General features: G+C 40.4%; 1 protein-coding gene across 2 annotated transcripts; it reads left to right on the plus strand.

The window, feature by feature from the left end:
* Positions 1 to 5321: 5321 nt before the first annotated feature.
* Positions 5322 to 14559, plus strand: TENT5B (terminal nucleotidyltransferase 5B). Of its 2 annotated transcripts, none has more exons than XM_044084313.1 (2): positions 5322 to 6429; positions 12311 to 14559. In XM_044084313.1, exons 1-2 carry the CDS (start codon positions 6271 to 6273, stop codon positions 13322 to 13324), a joined length of 1173 nt encoding a protein of 390 aa, XP_043940248.1. In that variant the 5' UTR covers positions 5322 to 6270; the 3' UTR covers positions 13325 to 14559. The 2 variants fall into 2 exon arrangements, with proteins under 2 accessions (XP_043940248.1, XP_043940256.1); XM_044084321.1 differs by lacking the exon at positions 5322 to 6429 and adding an exon at positions 7866 to 7892.
* The last annotated feature ends 5269 nt before the right edge of the window (positions 14560 to 19828 follow it).

Consider the following 19828-nt stretch of genomic DNA (forward strand, 5'->3'; position numbering starts at 1 on the left):
TTTTGATCTGATTCCTCTTTTGCTCATCCTGATTGTCCAATCAGACCATTCCTTTCTCAAGATAAGAAATCTATGACCCATGCATTTGCAACCAACAGCTGGATGAATCAGGAATGGAAGTTTTCATCCACAATGCAGCAATCAGGATTTTTTGCACAAACTTCCTGTCCCCTCTAAGCATGATAAATGTCATAGTTATCAATAATGCAATAAGCTGACGCAATGTATGTCTAATGCACCTGCATGCCATAATCAACAGCTCTCCCCTTACACACAAACCAGGAATTTCACTGTAGGGTCTGCTTAAATGTAGCCCCCCCCCCCCCGAAGACAGGTTTGTTTGTGTCTTTTGGCTTTTCCCAGTTAGGGGTCGCCACAGTGGAACTCCGGTCCGCTAATGATTGGCAGTTGATTTTTACGTGCCGAGTTATCAGCCCTGACGCACAACCTTTAACGAAGGTATGCCCATTCACACGTCTCCACGCAGAAGACGCTCTAGCTGAGAATCGAACCAGACAGCGTCTTACTGTGAGGTGACATCGCTACCACAGCACCACCACCGCAGGTCCCCCCATGTAAAAATGCATTACTCTTCTCTTCCCTTATGCCAGCTTCAACAAGCTCCTGAGCTGTTTATCAGACTTAGGTTGCCTGTGACATACAGCTTTATTTCTTTATGCCAACAAAGCTGGCTATGCATGAAGGTATATTTAATGAATTGCTGTGAAATCAGGAATTTGTATTATGCATATTCTTGAACAAGTACATTACAGAACACAAGAAGGTAGTGAACAGTTTGGGAAAGTCTTATCTGTTAAGAGGCCCTAAAGTTTCCTATCATTAGTCTCACTGTTCCAGCAGACATCTCTCTTTTCCAACTAAGTGATTAAAAAGTAAAGCAAGCTTTTTTCATATAAACATGGATGGCTCAGGTGATAAGTATATCGATATTACTGAAATTATGATCCCTACTTTGAAACAGGCCTCTACAAGTAATGAATCCAGGCTGGAAAATGTGCTAACAAGGATCAAGCCTCTTTTTTTTCCCAACCATGAATGAAGCACAGTAACTATTTCTAACTAATTGTTATTAGTTTATTTAAACTGAAAGTGAACTGGTCTAAACAACAGGACCCAGTGTTCATCAGTTTCACTCTGCAGTATCTTTACCGCTATATGGCTTGTATCCTGCCAAGAATATAACAGCCAGTCTCCAAAAGTCTCTGTCGCCCAATAAATCTCAAATAAATCTGAGATTTTGAATCTTCCTTTGGATAATAAGTTTTGTTTAGTCCTTCTGCTATTCAGGTATTCAAACAGTTTGATGAAACAGACAAATGGCTCTACAGGAATATTAATATCTTTCAGCCTTATTTTTCCTAAATCTACCAAAACCATTGGTTCTTTTTTCAAAAAGCAGTAAGAAAACCCAACAAGCTTCTAGCAAGCAGGGCTCTAAGAAAAAGCAATACGAGGGATCTAATAAAAAGCAGGGATTATTTCAGAAAAGGGACAAGCCACCAGAATAACTACTACAGACCCCCCCCCCTCAACACACACTACTTCAAATCTGTCCCAGAAACTGGTTCTCAATCTTCCCCTTTGGCAGTAGGTTATTTTAAGACAGATGGATTCTGAGAATAGTCCAGAAGGGCTATAGATGGCACTGAGAAAACATACCTCCTGTTTTGGGTATTCTTCCTCAGACTTCAAACAAGATAAAACTATTGCCTCTGGTTTTAATTTAGACTTTCCTTAAAGGGTCATAGTATCAGTGCCCCAAATAAGATGGGAAAAGGATTTTATTCAAGAAGGAAGTTTCCTGGAGACCAATTCTCCAATAGTTTTTTTTTCTTTACTTGTTTGTAAAACCGGGAAAGCAAAATTTCACCAACCAGAAAAGCAAAAAATTAGCAGCAAAGGATGAAAACCACAGGTGCAAAATCCAGGTATTTTGCTGGATTTTGCACCGTGGTTCTCATCTTTGCTACTAATTTTTTGCTCTTCTGTCTGTAAAACTGTCAGAATTAAAGATGATGACCAAGGGTGTTTATAAAGTGTCTAGTTCCAGTGATAACTCACTGCAGACTGCACGGCTTTCACATATTCCTTATTTAGACGACATGTTTATCTTTGCAGAGTTTTTTTTTAGGTGTTAGAGGAGTCCCTTATATAGGTTCATAAGTAGGTACTAGGCTATCGAGTCCCTTACATAGGTTCATAGGTAAGTACTAGGCTATCGGCCCTGGGGCCTATATAAGCCTAGCCAAAACAGTTCCCTGGCTTTTGCCACCGAAGAAAGTTATTTTCCTGCACCCGTCTAGCAGAGCCACAGAAATGATCCCCAGGGTGAATTTCCTATTTTCTATCCAATTGTAAAAATTTTTCTTAAAGAGGGCTAAGGAGGAACTTTGCTTGACATGAATGGTAGTCTGTTCCAGAGCATGGGAAGTCTCTGGGAGAGGAATCTATTCCTCCAGCATGTTCTGTTTATTGTGGTGGCAAGGTTTAAGTCCCTGGAGAGTGTGACGCGGAGGGATTGGGGTTTCTTTAAGTGTAGCATGTCCAACAGATCTGGGTTTGACATGGCTTTGTATGTTAGGTAGAGGTCGCCTATTTTTTGTTATTTTCACCATGGGAAATTTCTACCGGGAAGAATCAAGGCACATTCTACTACAGTCTCCTCTACACTGATAGCATGCAGGAAATGGGTGGATTCTGGAAGCACCACAGAAGCAACTATTGGACTCCTTCATCAGGTTCAGAACAGACATTGCTAGGACCATACTCGAGGGGCATATGTATCCTAATCCTTCTGCCTTCCAGGCTGGAAATGATAGGGTAGTCTACTCACATAGTTTGAGACTACTGCAGCAGTGATAACTCTATGTTCATCTGTAGTGTAAGTTGCACTAACTTTATCACTACTGCTGTAGTCTCTCCCTCCCACGTCTACTACAAGTGCTCGTATACCATTGCAGGTTCCCTGCTGCCACTTGCTCATATTAGCAAGTGCCCTTACTCCTATAATCCTGATTCCCATGCACTACCACTAACCTAACTATCCCCACACAACCCTAAAAACAACAACCAGTCATTGTCTAGGCCGAAAATCCCCCCCCCCCCATCTGTAAGCTAACCCTTGGTCACTTCCTAAAAGCTAAAAGTCTCCTACCCCCCCCCCCCTAACCTTAACTCTGAGCTAACTCCTGGTTGCTACCTTAATATTCTTTCTTCTTCTTCTTTCGGCGCCACAGCGGATCACCTGTCCACTCATGATTGGCAGTGGAGTTTTTACGGTGTCGAGTTTTCAGCCCGGCACCCAACCTTCCACAGAAGGCACACACTCACACCTACGGCCAATGTAGAGTGTCCAATCCACCTACAGCATGTCTTTGGGATGCAGAAGGAAACAGAGCACTCAGAGGAAACCCACGCGACCACAGCGAGGACATGCAGACTCTGCACAGAAGGCACCCCAGGTGAGGATCGAACCGGAGAACCTCTTGATGTGAGGCGACAATGCTAACCGCTGCACCACAATGGCAACCTGGTTGTTCCCTTAATCTAAAATCCCAAATTCCATCCTTAATAATGACTCTGAGCTAACTCCCAGTCACTCCCTAAACATAAACCCCCCTCACTTCCCTACCCCCCATTTCCTTTCCCCACATGCCAGTTATGTGACAAAACCTTGATGGCATTTGACCATTGTGGCAGCTGTATCCACAAATTCACATTTGTGCAGCTGCTTTGCCAGGTGTGCAGACAGGGAAACAGCCACTTCAGCCTCTGGCTGCAAGTTTATGAATTCAAGCAGCTAGCAATTAAATGGTTAAAGTAGAACCGTGCCTCCCTTTCTTCCGCTGTAGCCCTTTTATTATATATAGTTATGCCATTTGGTAAAACTACGTATCCCTAACTTTTCTGTTTTTTTTTCCTCCGGGACAGTAAGCTCTCTCCATTTTGGGGGCCAAAAAAAGTACTGAATATTTTTTGTGTCCAGGCTGCCCTCATGTCCATTTGAAACTTGTGTTGTGGCAGGCTGGGTGTATGTAACAAGGGGACACAAACAACTTCCGCGACAGGAAGCTATTATATCCCGCAAACACGCAGCTTCATGCTAGTGCAGCAGTGAGGACTTTGAACATCTATATGTATGGTTAACAACCTTACATGACTACACATTTTTTCAGTCATGACCATCAGAAAAAAAAAAATGATGAACACAGTAAATACAGGGTTACAATCAATTATGTACATAATGCATATAAACATGACAGAACACAGCTTACATAGAGCAAAGTGTATAAGCAATAGCTTTCTTTGGAATAAAAATAAAAAAGGTGAAGTGTATACATGCCACAATACAACCACACATCCATTTATCTAGTTATGGACCTGACAGGTTTTAAGCAAATACACAGTTGTAACTGGGCAGTCAGTATTTTCAGAAAATGCTCTTAAGAGAATATGTTTGTTATATTACACAATAGTTCCTTTTGGGTTTAGAATTTGCAGCAAGTAAACAACAATGGTAGTTTTCAAACTTGAATGTAAGGAAATGCAAATAATGCGTATAAAACATGAGGCAAAAGGTGTGTGTGTATAACCACGAGTTATATATATTGTTTAGTCATTATGGTGTTTTTGACTTTTGAGCTTACCTTACATAAAGAAGCACGTATATATATACAAAGTGTGAATGACTCAGATGTAAAGACATCCTTTTCGAACACACAATATACTGTGCACCGGAAAAGGAGTCTTTGAATGGAGATAGAACAATAATAAACACAGTCAGAATATTAACTGAAAATGTCAATATGCAAACCCGATATATATCCCCTCAAATCTTTTATTACAGAGGCCTATCCTAAAAAGGCGAATCACAACATTTTCTTTAACACCATCTCCTAAACTTCAGAACTCTGATTAGCATTCATAAATGGCGACAATACATCATCATATCATAGCTCTCCACCTCCCATCTCCGATATGAGGATATAATGTGGAACAAATGAACAAACTGCGGAACACATACTAACAACTTCAACTAGGAAGATCATAAAATGGTTAAAATGTCAGTCTTACCTAAAAAAGAGATCATTTAATGAATCAATATGATTAATTTCTATTTGTCATGGATATCAGTTCAAACATTCCTAACACTAAAGGTGTGACCTTTTAATGTGGGAACTGCGAGGGACATGAACTTTTTAAGACTCCAAATGGGATATGCTCCTCGTACTAAGGAACTGTTGCGTTATCATGCAATTAATAAGGACAAGTAGCATTTTTAACAGCTTTACTGGTTTCAAACACTGATAAAAAACACAGAAGTTCAGTACACAGCCGCTCACAATATTAGTCCTTCGTGCAAAAATATCACCATACTACTGCCATCCAGTGTGGCACACCCTTTTGCAAAGAAAGAGAATGCGACGGACAGAATACTTCTGAAATTATTGTCGCTCAAAAAAACGTAAGATTTTATTAAAGGTCTCTCAACGCCTGCGACATACGAAAAGCATTACAACAAGATTAGGCCAAATGTACAAAGGAAAACAGCAATAAACCAAAACCCGACCATTTACTCCTTGTGAATGACTTATGCGTGAGAAATAGCTGCGACGTAACTTAAAATAGCATGACGTCTGTATGCATAGCATTAAAATACGTAAGCAGAAAGGTATTCCTTCCTATTAACTTCTAAGGGTCCAAACCCTAGTAGTCGCCCACTGAAACTGGAACGGCTATGAATGACGCATTTAAGGGAAAAAAAAGGTGGGTCGTTCCATGTAATCCTCCAGACTGACATTACTCTTCACCAAACCGGAAACAAAGTCGCTATCAAGTTGACCAATCAGCATCCTTCCAAGAAACGGGCTCTCCTTTTCGTTCAAGTCTACTATGAAACGCTTCTGTAAAAGTCTGATTGCAAGGAGCGTACGCTTCACTCTACACACTGCTCTGAAAGATAAGTATTGGAGTCCTTGATATTGAAGACAAAATTAAAGGAAGGACTTTCATCAAGTAGAGAAGTTTGTGGAGAGTAACTGCATAGTTTGCAGTTTGTAATCCTTTGGCGATAATATAAAAAGTAATCTCGAGAAGATTTAATTGTACTTCTACAGCGAAAAATAGTGCACGTTTTTTTCTGTCCACACTTTGATTTTTACATAATCGTACATTGGTGATCTTGTTTTTTGCGCAGTTAGTTCAGTGTGTCCTTCAGCTGATTGTGAAGCCGGCGATTGGGTGTGCAGCATGGCCTCGGTTGGCGGCAACGCAAACTCAAACCGGCGATTCAGTGTTCTTTCATGGCAGCAGGTGCAGAGACTGGACTCTATTTTGGGTGAGGCTGTTCCTATTCATGGTCGCTGGAACTTTCCTACTCTTTCTGTGATGCCTCGGCAGATTGTGAAGGTATGTAACTGACTTCGTGCGGAATAACGGAAAGGAATACTGTGGTAGTGGAGTTGCTTCCGGCTGAGTTAAGCAGTTGTGTGTTTGTGTTATAAATGTTGTTGGCATGTATATGCGATGTATTTTACTCTTTTTAGATGGTGAGGTCTGGGTGGGTGTGGGGAATACATTCGCCGCCAAATACTCCCAAGGCGTTGCTCGTGGCTGCTTTCCAGGTTGCCAGCCCCCAGTAGCGGATAATTGCGGTTGGGTTTTCCTAGGCCCGCATGACGCCCCCCCCCCCCCGTATCTCACAGACAGTCGCTGAGAGTGGTACGTGGTATTTTCTGGAATAGACTAGTGTATAGACAGTAGAAAGAGCGCTGTCTTAAGCGTCTGCATAATGGAGCAGTGCCATAGGGGGTGCAAAATTTGTTCAGCAGATGTACTGTTCTTTGGACGCTCAGATTTGACACGGTGCTGGTTAAAGTGTAGTATTTAACAGTTTTGTTTTAGCTTTGAAGTAAAACCGTTTCCTTTATTAACCACCCAAGAGTTGCTAACGCATGTTGAATGACGGGCTTCCCAGTAATTTCCGGCTTTGTTTTCGATTCCCGTTTTTTTTTTTTTTTTTTTTTTTTAGTATCACGCTTTTATAATGTGACATGCATTGATCTTGGCTTATTATTATAGGTGGGCCCTAAAAGACTTCACATTTTTGATAACAGAATCGTTTTCTTATTGAAAAAATTGGATCGGTGCTATTTTGTTCAAAATGGTTTCCGCTAAGCTGATTTTGAGAAGTCTTGGCCATCTGATTGCCTGTACAGCTAGGCTAGGCGTGTGTAAGTGGGCATGGTGTTGAGATGGATGATAGTTTGTTACAGTTTAGTGTCGCGGTTTTGTAAGCGGTTATTTTGATGGTTGTACTGTGTAGGAGTTGCGCGGCTCTTGGGATGAATGTGCATCACAGGTCTGACCTTTGCTCCCCCAGCCCTGCTTTTTGGAGTTGGTTAATAGTGAGACGACTGTAGCATTGCTCTTGTTCCAGACACCCTTGTGCAAGATATTTTAATGTTTGCATTAACTTTTGTGAGTTCCACCGCTTTTAATGTCTGCTTTATTTTTGCAGACAAGGGATGCGACTTTACACGATTCTCAACTTTGATTTACATTGTTTTGGAGGTCGTCTTACTATGTCGCTTTCTGTAACAACTTCCATTTTGAGTAAGACTTAGAAAATGGTAACTCGATGTAATGCAAAAAAAAAAAATTCTGAGGTATCCGTTAGAGCCCCATCAGTTTCTTAGCTGTGAGGAAAATGCAGGTAGAACATTATGTACTCACGAATACTACGTACGATGTATATGCAGTGGTTCTGGAATACTATTAAGTAAAGGCGGAGTGATTGCAGGAGAACTAGAGGTCTTTATCTGTGCCTTGAAGGAGGTTCTGGGAACACCTTGGTTTTGATGTATGTTGTGGTATGTGCTGTAATACTTGTAATGTAGTCGTAGTCTGTGTGTTAGTTACTGTACACCGGCGGAATATTTGCTTTAAAGTTTGTGTCTCTAATGCATATGAGATACCGAGCTACGCTGAACATTGTGACCTCTTTGCATCCACATCGGCCTGGACAACACCAGAGGGAAATGCTTGGCCGGACAGTAACCGGCTGTGCATCACACATTTATTTTATTTTACATTTGTTGACCGGGCTAGTCTAGCTGGATACATACTCTTTTTCAGTAGAGGCCCGGGGAGAAAAGCTCCCAATATTAAGGAAAGTATCACACTACAATTAGAAGTACTACATTAGTAAGATAACAAAACAATAAGACATCTATATATACGTGCTAGAAGTTTGAACAAATCATTTGCTGAATTGGTCACATGACATGGGTACATGTGGATGAAGTAAAATGCTAGATAATAACTTGAGAGGGAAGAAGAGAGTAAAATAAGTCTTTCATCTTTAAACATGTGCCCACTTGTGTATAAAACAAACTCTAACCCATGCTCTACTTTGGCTGATGGCCCTTTAAACCAGTGCCTTTAAAATAGCAGCCAGTACTATTGCTTACCCAATTTCAATCCTTTTACAAAGGACAGTCCAGGATTCCAGTGTTCCCTGTGATGGTGGTGGGGGTTGGGAGTTGCAGTGTCATTGTACTCGCTGAAGTAAATTCAGCAAACCTCCTTAACTTTGGATCTGTTTCAACCTGGTCACTCCTCCCCAAAATTCTGGGGGTTGGGAGTTGCAGTGTCATTGTACTCGCTGAAGTAAATTCAGCAAACCTCCTTAACTTTGGATCTTTCAACCTGGTCACTCCTCCCCAAAATTCTTGAAAAATGGGGTATAAGTACTGTATTCTCCATACAGTACTATTTTCATCCATCCCATATTACTAGTACTGTACTACTAACATTAGTAGATGCTGGCAGTAAAGCTAGATTTTCATCCATCCCATATTACTAGTACTGTACTACTAACATTAGTAGATGCTGGCAGTAAAGCTAGAGATGTCAAACTGGAAGACAGTCCCTCCAGTTATGAACAAGTACCTATTTATGCCTTAAACCTTCTTACCCTTTTCATCATTCTCTTCCTTACCTCACTGAACTTCTATCTCCTGACTCTCCTAAACTAGTATATCTCTAAATATTAAGTTGTCAAACAAGTTGCAACTGTTCTTAACCATTTGTTTTATTTGGTATAAACTGTTTTAAGATGGGTTCTGTAATACTCGAACCCCCCCCCCCAGGCCTCCACTGAAAATCTGTACCTACCCATTCAGATGTTCCTGGTAACGATCAAATGTCAGCAAATAAAAATAAATGTACACATAATGAACTTCCAAATTTATTATCGTTGGTTGAACTTGTATTAATATGTGCATGTTCTTGTAATAACTGCTGTACAAAACTTAATGGAGTAGTATCGACTATTTTTCTTGATGTATATTTACTTGTATACAACCCAAAGTAACTAACTTATTTTTAATTGAAACTGTAAATGATATAACTGTCATGAGTGACTGAATAATGGGACTGTTTCTCATGAATGAAAGCTTAAATGCTAATAAGAGACTGGGATGTGAAAGAACTAAAGGAACCGTGGAACAGTAAGAAGGAATGCTTGGTTATTTATATTTTAAAAAAAGTCATTGTATGTATTTAAGAAAATTAAGATGTAAAATCTTTGTGCTTAAAATGGGGATTAATAATCGGGTGTGCTGCAGTTGCTGGCTTTAATGCATTATATCACAATGTCAACATATTTCACACTGCTGTAGTCTTTTGAGATGCACTTGCCTCTCAACTTCTTGGAGAAAAAATCTGGACAAAGCCTAAAATGATGGGGGGGGGGGCAGATTTTAAATATTGCTCTTACAAACTTAAAGTTGATATAATAGGCTTTTGCATTAGCCTGAATTTTCTGAAGTATGTGGAGTTTATGAGCTCAATCCTCAACTACTTCCCAGAAAGGTGCAGATTTTTAGGAGGAACACGGCAAAGATCTGGACATTTTGCGATAGGTATGGTCAGATGCACAGTGGATGCAACAGGATGATGGCAGTGGATGCAACAGGATGATGGCAAAGTACAACTATTAATATTTGTAGTTCTAGCTTATCCCAAAAAGAATAGTTAAATGAAGGCATGCTGCAGATGAGTTTAGTAGGTATGATAGTCTGCCTTGAGTATCCAACACTCGCTGATGGTCTTCTGAAGACGGGGCTGTATGGTTATACTAATACAGTTGGGAGTTCGAAGGCATGCTGCAGTTGACTTGTTGATTTTGGTAGGAATAATAGTCTGCCTTGAGTATCCAGCACTTGCAGATAGTCTCTGCTGTATGGTTATACTAACATAGCTGGGAGTTCAAAGGCATTTTGAATGGATGTTAGGATGATATAATATCAGTCTGCATTCTGTTTAAAAAGGGTGGGGGGACCCAATGATTTATCCATACGTATCTGGAGCTTTTCTCCCCAGACCTCTGAAAATGGGTACATTGTGACCCAGTTGGACTTTCCTGGTGATCAAATGTCAAAACTGATTTTGCTGTGACCCTAAAATGAACTGTGCTTATGAAGCTAGAAATGCAGCTAACATAAGAGTGGCTTTATTCACTCACAAGAGGCTACACATTGTAAGATGTTTAACCAGCTTTAGGTAATAAAGCGCAATGGTATTAATTCAATAACTTTGTGTTTTGGGCTGGGCAGTTGAATATGAAACTCACTAGTGTGGTGTAATTCCATTTTGTTTCAGTGATGGTCAGTTTTTAGTGTGGGTTCAACAGTATCTATTGCTAATAAGTGGGCAAGTTGAGCAGCTGTTGCATTGCAATGTCTGTACCTGCCCTTGAGTTTCTCTAAGCCTGCTTTTATTGGAATGCTTGTGAAGTGTACTTGGGCCTGAGCGAGATCAGCTTGGGCTTCCACTTGTCTCCAACAACTTGTCTGGTTTTAAGTTTGCTATATAGTATTCAGTCTATGTAGTTCCTACCTGTGCCAAAAAGAGGTGGCTAGGCTAGAAAGAAATTTGCAGTAAGTGGTGCTATTGCATAACAGAATATGCAAATAGCTTCAATAGTGTTCCGCCTCTAGTTACACAGCTTGCAACTGTTGCTCACTTGCCCAGGCATGTACATGCAGAAGGTGACCTAAGGAAATACTCGCAGGGGAGTTTGTTTTTTTTTTTTTTTTGTTTGTTTTTCTTTTATATATAAACACCTCTGTTTCTGAGGCAGATTGCTATTACTCTAAAGATGTGTGAAATACACAACTGGACAGAATTACTGGTGGTATTGCAGTCTTTTTTTGTGGTGTGCATTTTTATTTTTGCCTTACCAGTTCAAATGTACCTTCATTTTTGTTTTGGTCTTACTACCGGTTCAAAGGTACCTTCATCTGAGCCTACTGAAATTGTATCTTAGTTCTGTCACAGCATAGGGATTAACTTATTGTATAGCATGCAGTGCTTGTCACTTTCTAAATTTATTTATTGCTTATTTTCTATTATACTTGTAAAAATTTGAAAAAGTTAAATGCCTTCTTACATGTTGAAGAGCATGGAAGAATAGGATTTCATTTGTTTTGGACTGACGCACAGTGTGTGTAGTGTAAAGTTGTACTCTGATAAAACTGGGAACAAATACTTTGGGAATCAGTTTGCTGGGGAACTTTTCATTTTGCAGCCAATTTTATTTATTGGAGGAAAGGTTTTTATTTTTCATTTCTTCTAGATGAGTTCAGGTCTACGTTTTGAGTTGCGAGACACAACTCCCCTAATAACTGTTGCAGCAGAACAACTTAAGGGATTCTATATCTGAAACTGATCCCTTACCCAGGTTGCTTTTGTCTTCAGTTAAGAGTAAACCCTGTAGGCATCCAAAGACTCTGCCTTCATTTCTTGTGCCAGTTTGTGACAGTTGTGTACCTGGCATATAGTGGTAATGTGAACCGGGAGACTGCCGAGGTGGGTGGCAGACCAGACCATTTTATCTGGAATATCAGAAAAGCATAGTCTTATGAGTTGGTATTTGTAGACAAGCTATTAGGTGAGTAATGTCCATACCACTTTCCATTCCAGAATGGAGAACAAAGCAAGAACGTCTGTGACAATTGCTCAACACCTTGAGAGGCTTGGGGAGGGGGATTAAGAAGTCTGGTTACTCACTCCAGGTAGGCTTTAGAAGAATTGCCACCACAAGTTATCTGCATACTGCTGATTGTGCTTGGCAGATTGGGTGGTATGTCTATTTTATAACCTTTTGCTTAATTTTAGGTTGCACCCATAAAGAGCAAATTATTGTGCTTTTGAGATTTGCTAATACATTTGAAAATGTTCTAACTTTAAAATAAAATCTAAAACTGTCTTTTATCTTTTGTAGGTTGTACAGAGCCGATTACATGAGAAGGGGATTAAAGTACATAACGTGAGGTTAAATGGCTCTGCCGCTAGCTATGTGCTGCACCATGATGGTGGACTTGGTTACAAAGATTTGGATCTTATCTTCCGAGTTGATCTTCCAAATGAGAGGACATTCCAGGTTGTAAAAGATGTTGTTTTGGACTGCCTGTTAGATTTTCTGCCAGACGGTGTTGCTAAAGAGCGAATATCACCTATGTATTTGAAAGAAGTGTACGTTCAGAAGCTAGTAAAGGTGTGCAATGAAACTGATCGTTGGAGTTTGATCTCTCTGTCCAACAACAGTGGAAAAAATGTAGAGCTGAAATTTGTGGATTCTCTTAGGAGGCAGTTTGAATTCAGTGTTGACTCTTTCCAGATAATCTTGGACTCGCTACTATTGTTTGGGGAGTGTTCTGCGAACCCAATGTCTGAGAATTTTCACCCAACGGTTGTGGGCGAAAGCATGTATGGAGATTTTGCCCAGGCGCTGGATCACCTGCAAAACAAAATAATAGCAACACGAAATCCAGAGGAAATTAGAGGGGGGGGACTCTTAAAGTACTGCAATCTCCTTGTGACTGGGTTTAAGCCATCATCTGAACCTGAAATGAAAGCCCTTCAGAAATACATGTGCTCACGGTTTTTCATAGATTTTTCAGACATTGCAGAACAGCAGCGTAAACTAGAATCGTACTTGCAGAATCACTTTGTGGGTATGGAATATAAAAGATATGACTGTCTCAAAACTCTCTATGATGTTGTGGACGAAAGCACTGTGTGTCTCATGGGACATGAAAGACGTCAAACTCTAAATCTTATAGCTATGCTTGCTCTAAGGGTCTTGGCAGAACAGAATTCAGTCACAAAAGTTACTTGTTTTTATCAGCCGGCACCTTTTGTTCAGGACATAAATTTCAGTAACTACTATGTTGCTCATGTTCAGCCGGTGTTACCTTGTAGCCACTCCTGTTCAACATGGCTACCGTGTAAATGACACCTGAAGAGAACACTGTATACAGAGAAAAGAAATGAACATTGTAATGAACACAGATTTGCAAGAATAACTGCTGTAAAAAATGGTGATATAAAAAAAAATTTTATTGTGAGGAATCCTTTTTGTTTTAATCTCCTTGTATGGGTCTGACCTGCCATGAAGGTTTTTTGAGCGAATATGCTCCCAATGAGCAGAGGTCAGGCCTATGTAATATAGAAGAAAAGTTGTGGTATTAAAAGCATATGTATGACAGGTGAACTGGATCTCCATTTTGAAGGACCAAAGATTTATTACAGAAGTCTATTACAGCAGTGAAGAAGTGCCTACTAGATTAAGTAACTGTGTGCAAAGTATGTTTACTCTGCGTTGTACATATAAAGGGGACTGACGTGCCCTTGTTCTAATTTTACTGTTTCTGTTGTGCATTTTAAAATTGCATTTGTGTGTTCTCATTATAAAAAGGCCAAGAGCCCATGCTGCCAGCATTTTGTATACTGGACTAGCTTTAAGACTTTTTTTTCGGGGGGGGGGGGGGTCAGTATGTATGCATTCACCCACACCGGGCTTGCTGGGTGGGAGAGTATCTGCGTGTTGTGTGCATAACTGTGCCAAATGCCTGAACAAATCTCATATTCTCAGTGTGTATTTGTTTAGTTTGCTACATACCCATCACTCCACCCCCATGTTAAAGGTAGGCTTTTTGCATCAAGGCCATCTGGTTAAACCATTATTAATTACTGGCTTAACTATGTTACTTGGTTGTAGTTTGTACCCAAAGGACTAAACTTTACGGTGCTAGATTGTTTGCATTTTTCTTGGCATTCTTTTTAAGATGTGCGAGAGAGGTGGACATTAATTGTCTGGCATCTCCATTTATCTTTACTTAAAAAAAAACTGGCATATTTGCAGGTGTAAAGTCTTGATGGTTTTCAGTATACTGGCATGTATGATGCCATGTTTTCTCCATATGATATGCATGCGACATCAAATGTACTATTGTGAATAGCTGTGAAGCAAATGTTTGCGTGCGACGGGGAAAGTGTATTCTTTAGAGACTTTTGTGTCTAGGTGCACTGTAGAAGTGACCCAATGCTCTGAAATTCTTAGAGGCTTTGTGACAGCTGGGAGTTTCTGTTCTAGAGAATATTCCATTACAAGTCAGTGGATTAGGATTTGAAGCTTTGTTTGCTTACTAGCGAAGTAATATTGCTGGCAAGAGCTGCCCCCCCCCCCCCCCCCAAAAAAAAAAAAGTATAGAACTTTTTCCTGGCAGCTTTGCTAGCATGCGTGTTTTATGCTTTTATCTATTATAATTGATGTTGCTCAACCTATGTCAGATTAAGACATGCTAGAACTTGTAGGAATATTGTAACTGCGGTTGTGTGAATTACTGAAAATGTTGGGGTGGTGCATCTCTGAAAAAGGGCTGTTTTTTGTTTTTGTGTAGTAATTGCCATTCTAGACACATTTTGTTATTGATTTACTGGAATCTAAACCACTGGCGAGGGAGGTGATTGCTTTCCAGTAACTCGGTACCTGAACTGTGTAATCTAGCTAGCTTTCTTTAAACTGCAGCATGTAGTTTTTGTAGCTATTTCTCTGATGTTTGGTAGTTGGTTTTCTTAAAGCCCACTACAAGAACACAACAGCAAAATACTAGATGAGGAATCTCTGGAAATTCTGGGCTTCTTTGCCTTCTCCTTGACACCCTCCCTCCCCTAACTAGCCTTAATCTGCCATTTGGCATGGGGGATTCCTCATCTTAAATGTTTGCTGTGTTTGACATAACTTTAGATTCTTGAGAATCTGTGGTTGACAAATACAGTGTATTCAAACCAAATGAGGGGAGCTTGTGTATTTTTTTCATGGTTTGGACTGATTTATGGGTCTTTTTTTCTGCACTTAACTGTAACATGAGAGGTGGCTTGACTTTTTTTTGAATGTGGTAGCAGAATAATGAAGTTATGCTGATGTAGCAAAGAGACAATTGTACACTTTGGTTCTTGGATTTCCTGTATTGGTGGGATCTTTGTGTTGTACATTTAAAAACCTCTTCTTTGCACCCCAAGCATATAGGTCTTCATGCCTTTAAACCATTGATTAACAGTGATTGCATTGTGTAAAAACAAAAGAAAAAAAGATGGTGGTGAGGTTTTTAAATTGCATCATAGCCATGAGCATAAGTGACAGTAACATTTTAAGACTTTTATTGTTAAAGTTGTCCCCAAGTATGTGCCGCATCATACCATTTGGGGCAAGGTTTACCTACATTTTATTCCCCCTTTATCGATGGAAATAAAACCGGTTCAGACCAGAATAAACCTCTTTCTGAAGGTATTAATGGGAACGTAAATTTTTAATTTGATTTTGTAACAGCCCAAGTCTGAAAATGGGGATGAGTGTAAGTGTATTAAGAAATGAGAACTTGGGACTACTCAGATGCTGTATGGCTCCATAGCAGAACACTGCAGTAATGTATAGTGCTTTGTACAGCCTTGAGGAGGTTTACTTGTGCCTCCTTCACTGGTAAGTGAGGAGAAAGTACACTCAAGTAGGGACTGTAATACTGCTTGGATTTAGTGCTGGGTGGCAGTTCTTTAAAGGCAGCTTAAGGCCACCTTAATGAGCAAATGCACTAGGGAACATGGTAATTTCTGATGCCATTGTTTTGCACCCAGTTTTATATATATTTATATATATATATATATATATATATATATATATATATATATATATATATATATATAGGGAACAGGTGGAAGTGGGTGTTTTTAAAAGCTCATTTAAATATCTGGTGGTTTCATAAGGCCCCCCCCCCCCCACTGGAAGTGTCCACAGATTTCCTGTCAACCCATGTTAATGGCAAGTGTTGTTTTTTGTTTAAAATGCTTTTAAGCCTTAAGCTTGCCCAGTTGCACGTTTCATTTTTGAATTGTTCTCTGTGCAAGTCCTGTAATGTCCTTGCCTTACCTTTTGGTAAGTTTTTGTTCTAAGATGATTGTGTGTGGCTAAGTTAATATTCACACACCACTGAGCTGTTCATTTGAAGCGATAGAACTTCTGGTGAGCAACACAGCAGAACACTACTGCAATTCTTTTTATTCTGTGAACTGCAAGAATGGAACAGTATTGCTCTCTTGGCTATACTCTGAACACTGGTGTATGTGGCTTTAGTATTGCATTGACTGCTGAGTTACGAAGAAGCATATTGGAAATGAAATGTGGACGTTTAATTTTAGTTGACTTGTGTGCTGTAATCTCCAATGTATAGCCAGCAGAGAACTGCTGTGTCTAGACTCTTGACAGTTGTATGAAAATTTGTAGTTTGTGCCTGGATAGATTTTCTTCCAAGTGAACTTTTTGATTTGTACAAAGAATTCTGGAAGAATCGCCAGCTTTAGATTGGAGGGGACTTGATGAAAATGTTTACACACTATCCAGAATGTGGATTATTTTTTTTTTTTTTTTGTTAAAATCAAATAAAGAAGTCTATTTTCTCAACCTGTCGTGTTTCCTAATTTCACTTTGGATGAGATTCTGCTGTAGATAATTTTCTTGCAAGTGAAGAGTTTACATATCTTTTGAAGTAAGATGGACGCTTAAACTCTGAAAATGGCAGTGCTGTGACACCATTTTTAAATGTCAAATTCATTAATGTGGTTTGTGTGGGAATGGTTTAAGTGCCCCTGTGTACAGTAATCAAATGTCTGTTGGCTATGATAGGTAGGTAATGCAAAAGGATGAGGGCATTCTTGAAGATGGTATTGTGAGATTTCATATAGTGTGAGTGGAAGCAGACTAGGATAGAAATGCTAGTTTCCATGGAGTCTCAAGTGATGCCAGCTAAAGAGCCCTTTCTAGGATTGATGACTGTATAGGCATCAATGCCCCCTTAAGACAGACGTCTGGTTTAATTAACTTCCCTGTCCCATTTCAAAGTGGCCTTCCCAACATCCGCTTTGCAGAAGTTGCAGTTCTGATATCTATGGCATTGACATCACCACAGTGCCATCTGATATTGACCTTGTACTATACCCTTACTACATTAGCCTTGTACTGCTATCATGTAATCCCTCCTGGGTTATTTCACCAAGTGCTGTTGCTTCATAACAACCCTGTTGGAAAATCCCTCTTTGTTCTAATCGGTGAATAGGGAAGGAAAATAGAACTGAAAGCTGCCCTTTTGACTCCATTGGCCCCCACTAGGCCGAATTTTTTATTTTTTTAGAATTTGTCTTAATTGCTAGTTTTTAAGCCTGGATAACAGGCTGCCGGGATATATGGGAAAGGGCTTGTAGATGTTGCAGTGTATTTAGACTGTAACCATGTTATTTGTGTAACTTTTTTTTTTTATCAAGAGAGTCCTCTCTGTTACATGGTGAGGTTGCTAGAATAATGCATGCAAAAAAGTGGAGACTGCTGTTCCAGAACCATAAAATCTAGCAAGGACTGGTATCAATTTCAGGGTCCTTGATTTGTGCTGGCTGGCAGAGAAGTGTAGGTGTCTTTGGCTAGTGAAGCAGTCTAGCCCTTCTTAAAGGACCAACAAAGCTTGGGGGTTAATCCCAATTGAGATGAGTTACCTGTCTCTCTTCTGTCAAACTTGAGTAGGAAGTAATGGTATATGTTGGCACACTTTTTTGTTTTTTTGTTTAAGGAGCAGCAGCATGTTTTGATTTTCCCTAACAAAGGGGCATTCGGCTTGTAACTAGGAAAGTGTGCATGCTTAAGCCAAAACTGAGTTATGTATGCATTTGTAATATTCATACTTTATGAATAGACCTGTAGGCTGCAGAGTCTAGTCGAAATGTTTGAAAACCCTTAATTTTCTTGGGTAGAAAACTGGGGACTTAAAGTTGAGCGATATACTTGGACTTGTACACACCTAAGGAAGCGCTTTATTCATTGATGTGTCTGATAAGGGAAGAGCACACACAGTTCAGGCAAGGCTTGTTCTGTGGTGGTTGATTTGCATTTGGTTACTGAGAAGATCTGACTGGGTCAAGCAAGAACCCTTTTTAGTGGACGCCTGGGTAAAACTCTAGCTGCATTTTTAGAGAGGGAGAGAAACTTGCAAAGATGTTCCCTCATTTTTCTGTTGTGATCGTAGATCTTGACACCTTAGTACATGAGGCACAAATTTTATATGTAGGAAGCGCTCCTTTATATGGAGGACATTGACATTTGTGCTGTAACAGAGACCTGGTTCAAAGCAGCAGAAAGCACCCCTGCACTACAGGCTATAACTCATTCCACACTTTTTGGCCCCAGAACTTGGACCTTTGCTCCAAAGGTGGTGGTGGTTCCATGTTCATAAAGGGTGTGCACACCTCCATACTGGTAGCCCAACATAACACACAAGGGATACTTCAGGTGCAGCTAACATGGGTAAGATGGCAATTTCATGTCATAGCTTGCTATAGGTCCCCAACCATGTCCCAGGTCACACTCCATGTTCCTAAGCACCCTGGAGAATTAGGGTACAACCTAACACTCATACTGGGTGACTTCCAACTACCCTTTCATTAACTGGGAAAACTACTTGTGTACCAATACACTTGCCCCACGTTTCCTGGAATTCATTAATTTCAGTGCCCTGGACCAGCTTGTTCTTGCCCCACTAGAGGTGGCAGCATCCTTTACCTTGTCATTACTGACATGGGTGACTTGTTGCTCTACACCAATAGTTAACTCCTCACTGGTTAGATCTGACTACAACCCTTGGAAGTCCACATTCATCCCACCCCCGGCAAAGGTAACCACTGTGAAACTTCTCCAAAGCTAGCTTTTGGCTCCTAAAAATAGATGTGGCTAACTTCATGGCATCCATGCAAATGGAGAACAGTTGCATGACCGCCAAATCATACACCAGTGCACTGTACAGACACTTAACACAAATGCATGGATCTCGCCATACCCAATAGAGCCAAGACGCTCTCCTTCCAAAGAAAGGAAGCCAATTTGGTGGTCCCCTGCGATGCGGAATAAGGTGAAGTCCCAAAACTGGAAAGAGTCCCTTATCAGCCTCCACAAAAAGTTCCCGCATCTAATTCTCTAAAGCTAGCTATGAAAACATAATTGCAACAGATAATAGACCACCACAAGGCCTTCTAATGTAAATCTCCACTGCAGTACCCAGATTTGCTCTGAGCTACTGCACAATGCTGGCTCTTATACTGAGCCAATAGATATTGCCAATGTACTGGCCGACTGATTCGGTGCCAAAATTACCCCCCACCACCACCAAGGACCAATCACAATGCCCGTAGATTGCCAGGCACCCAGTATTACTGCTGCACAGGTTAAAATAGCACTGTCCAAGGCCAATAATTCAGCTTCTATGGGACCTGGCAATATCCCTGGCTGTGAACTGGCACCAAACCTGTGTGCCCTGTTCAGTCGCAGCTTCACCTCAGGCTTTGTCCCTACCAAATGGTGCATTGTTAGCCGACCCTTTCCACACAGGAGCAGCGACTGCAGAGCTTGGGAACTATTGCCCCATTA

This window comes from Protopterus annectens, chromosome 1.part1, assembly GCF_019279795.1.
Source record: "Protopterus annectens isolate FY-2018-M chromosome 1.part1, PAN1.0, whole genome shotgun sequence".
Classification (NCBI taxonomy): domain Eukaryota; kingdom Metazoa; phylum Chordata; order Ceratodontiformes; family Protopteridae; genus Protopterus; species Protopterus annectens.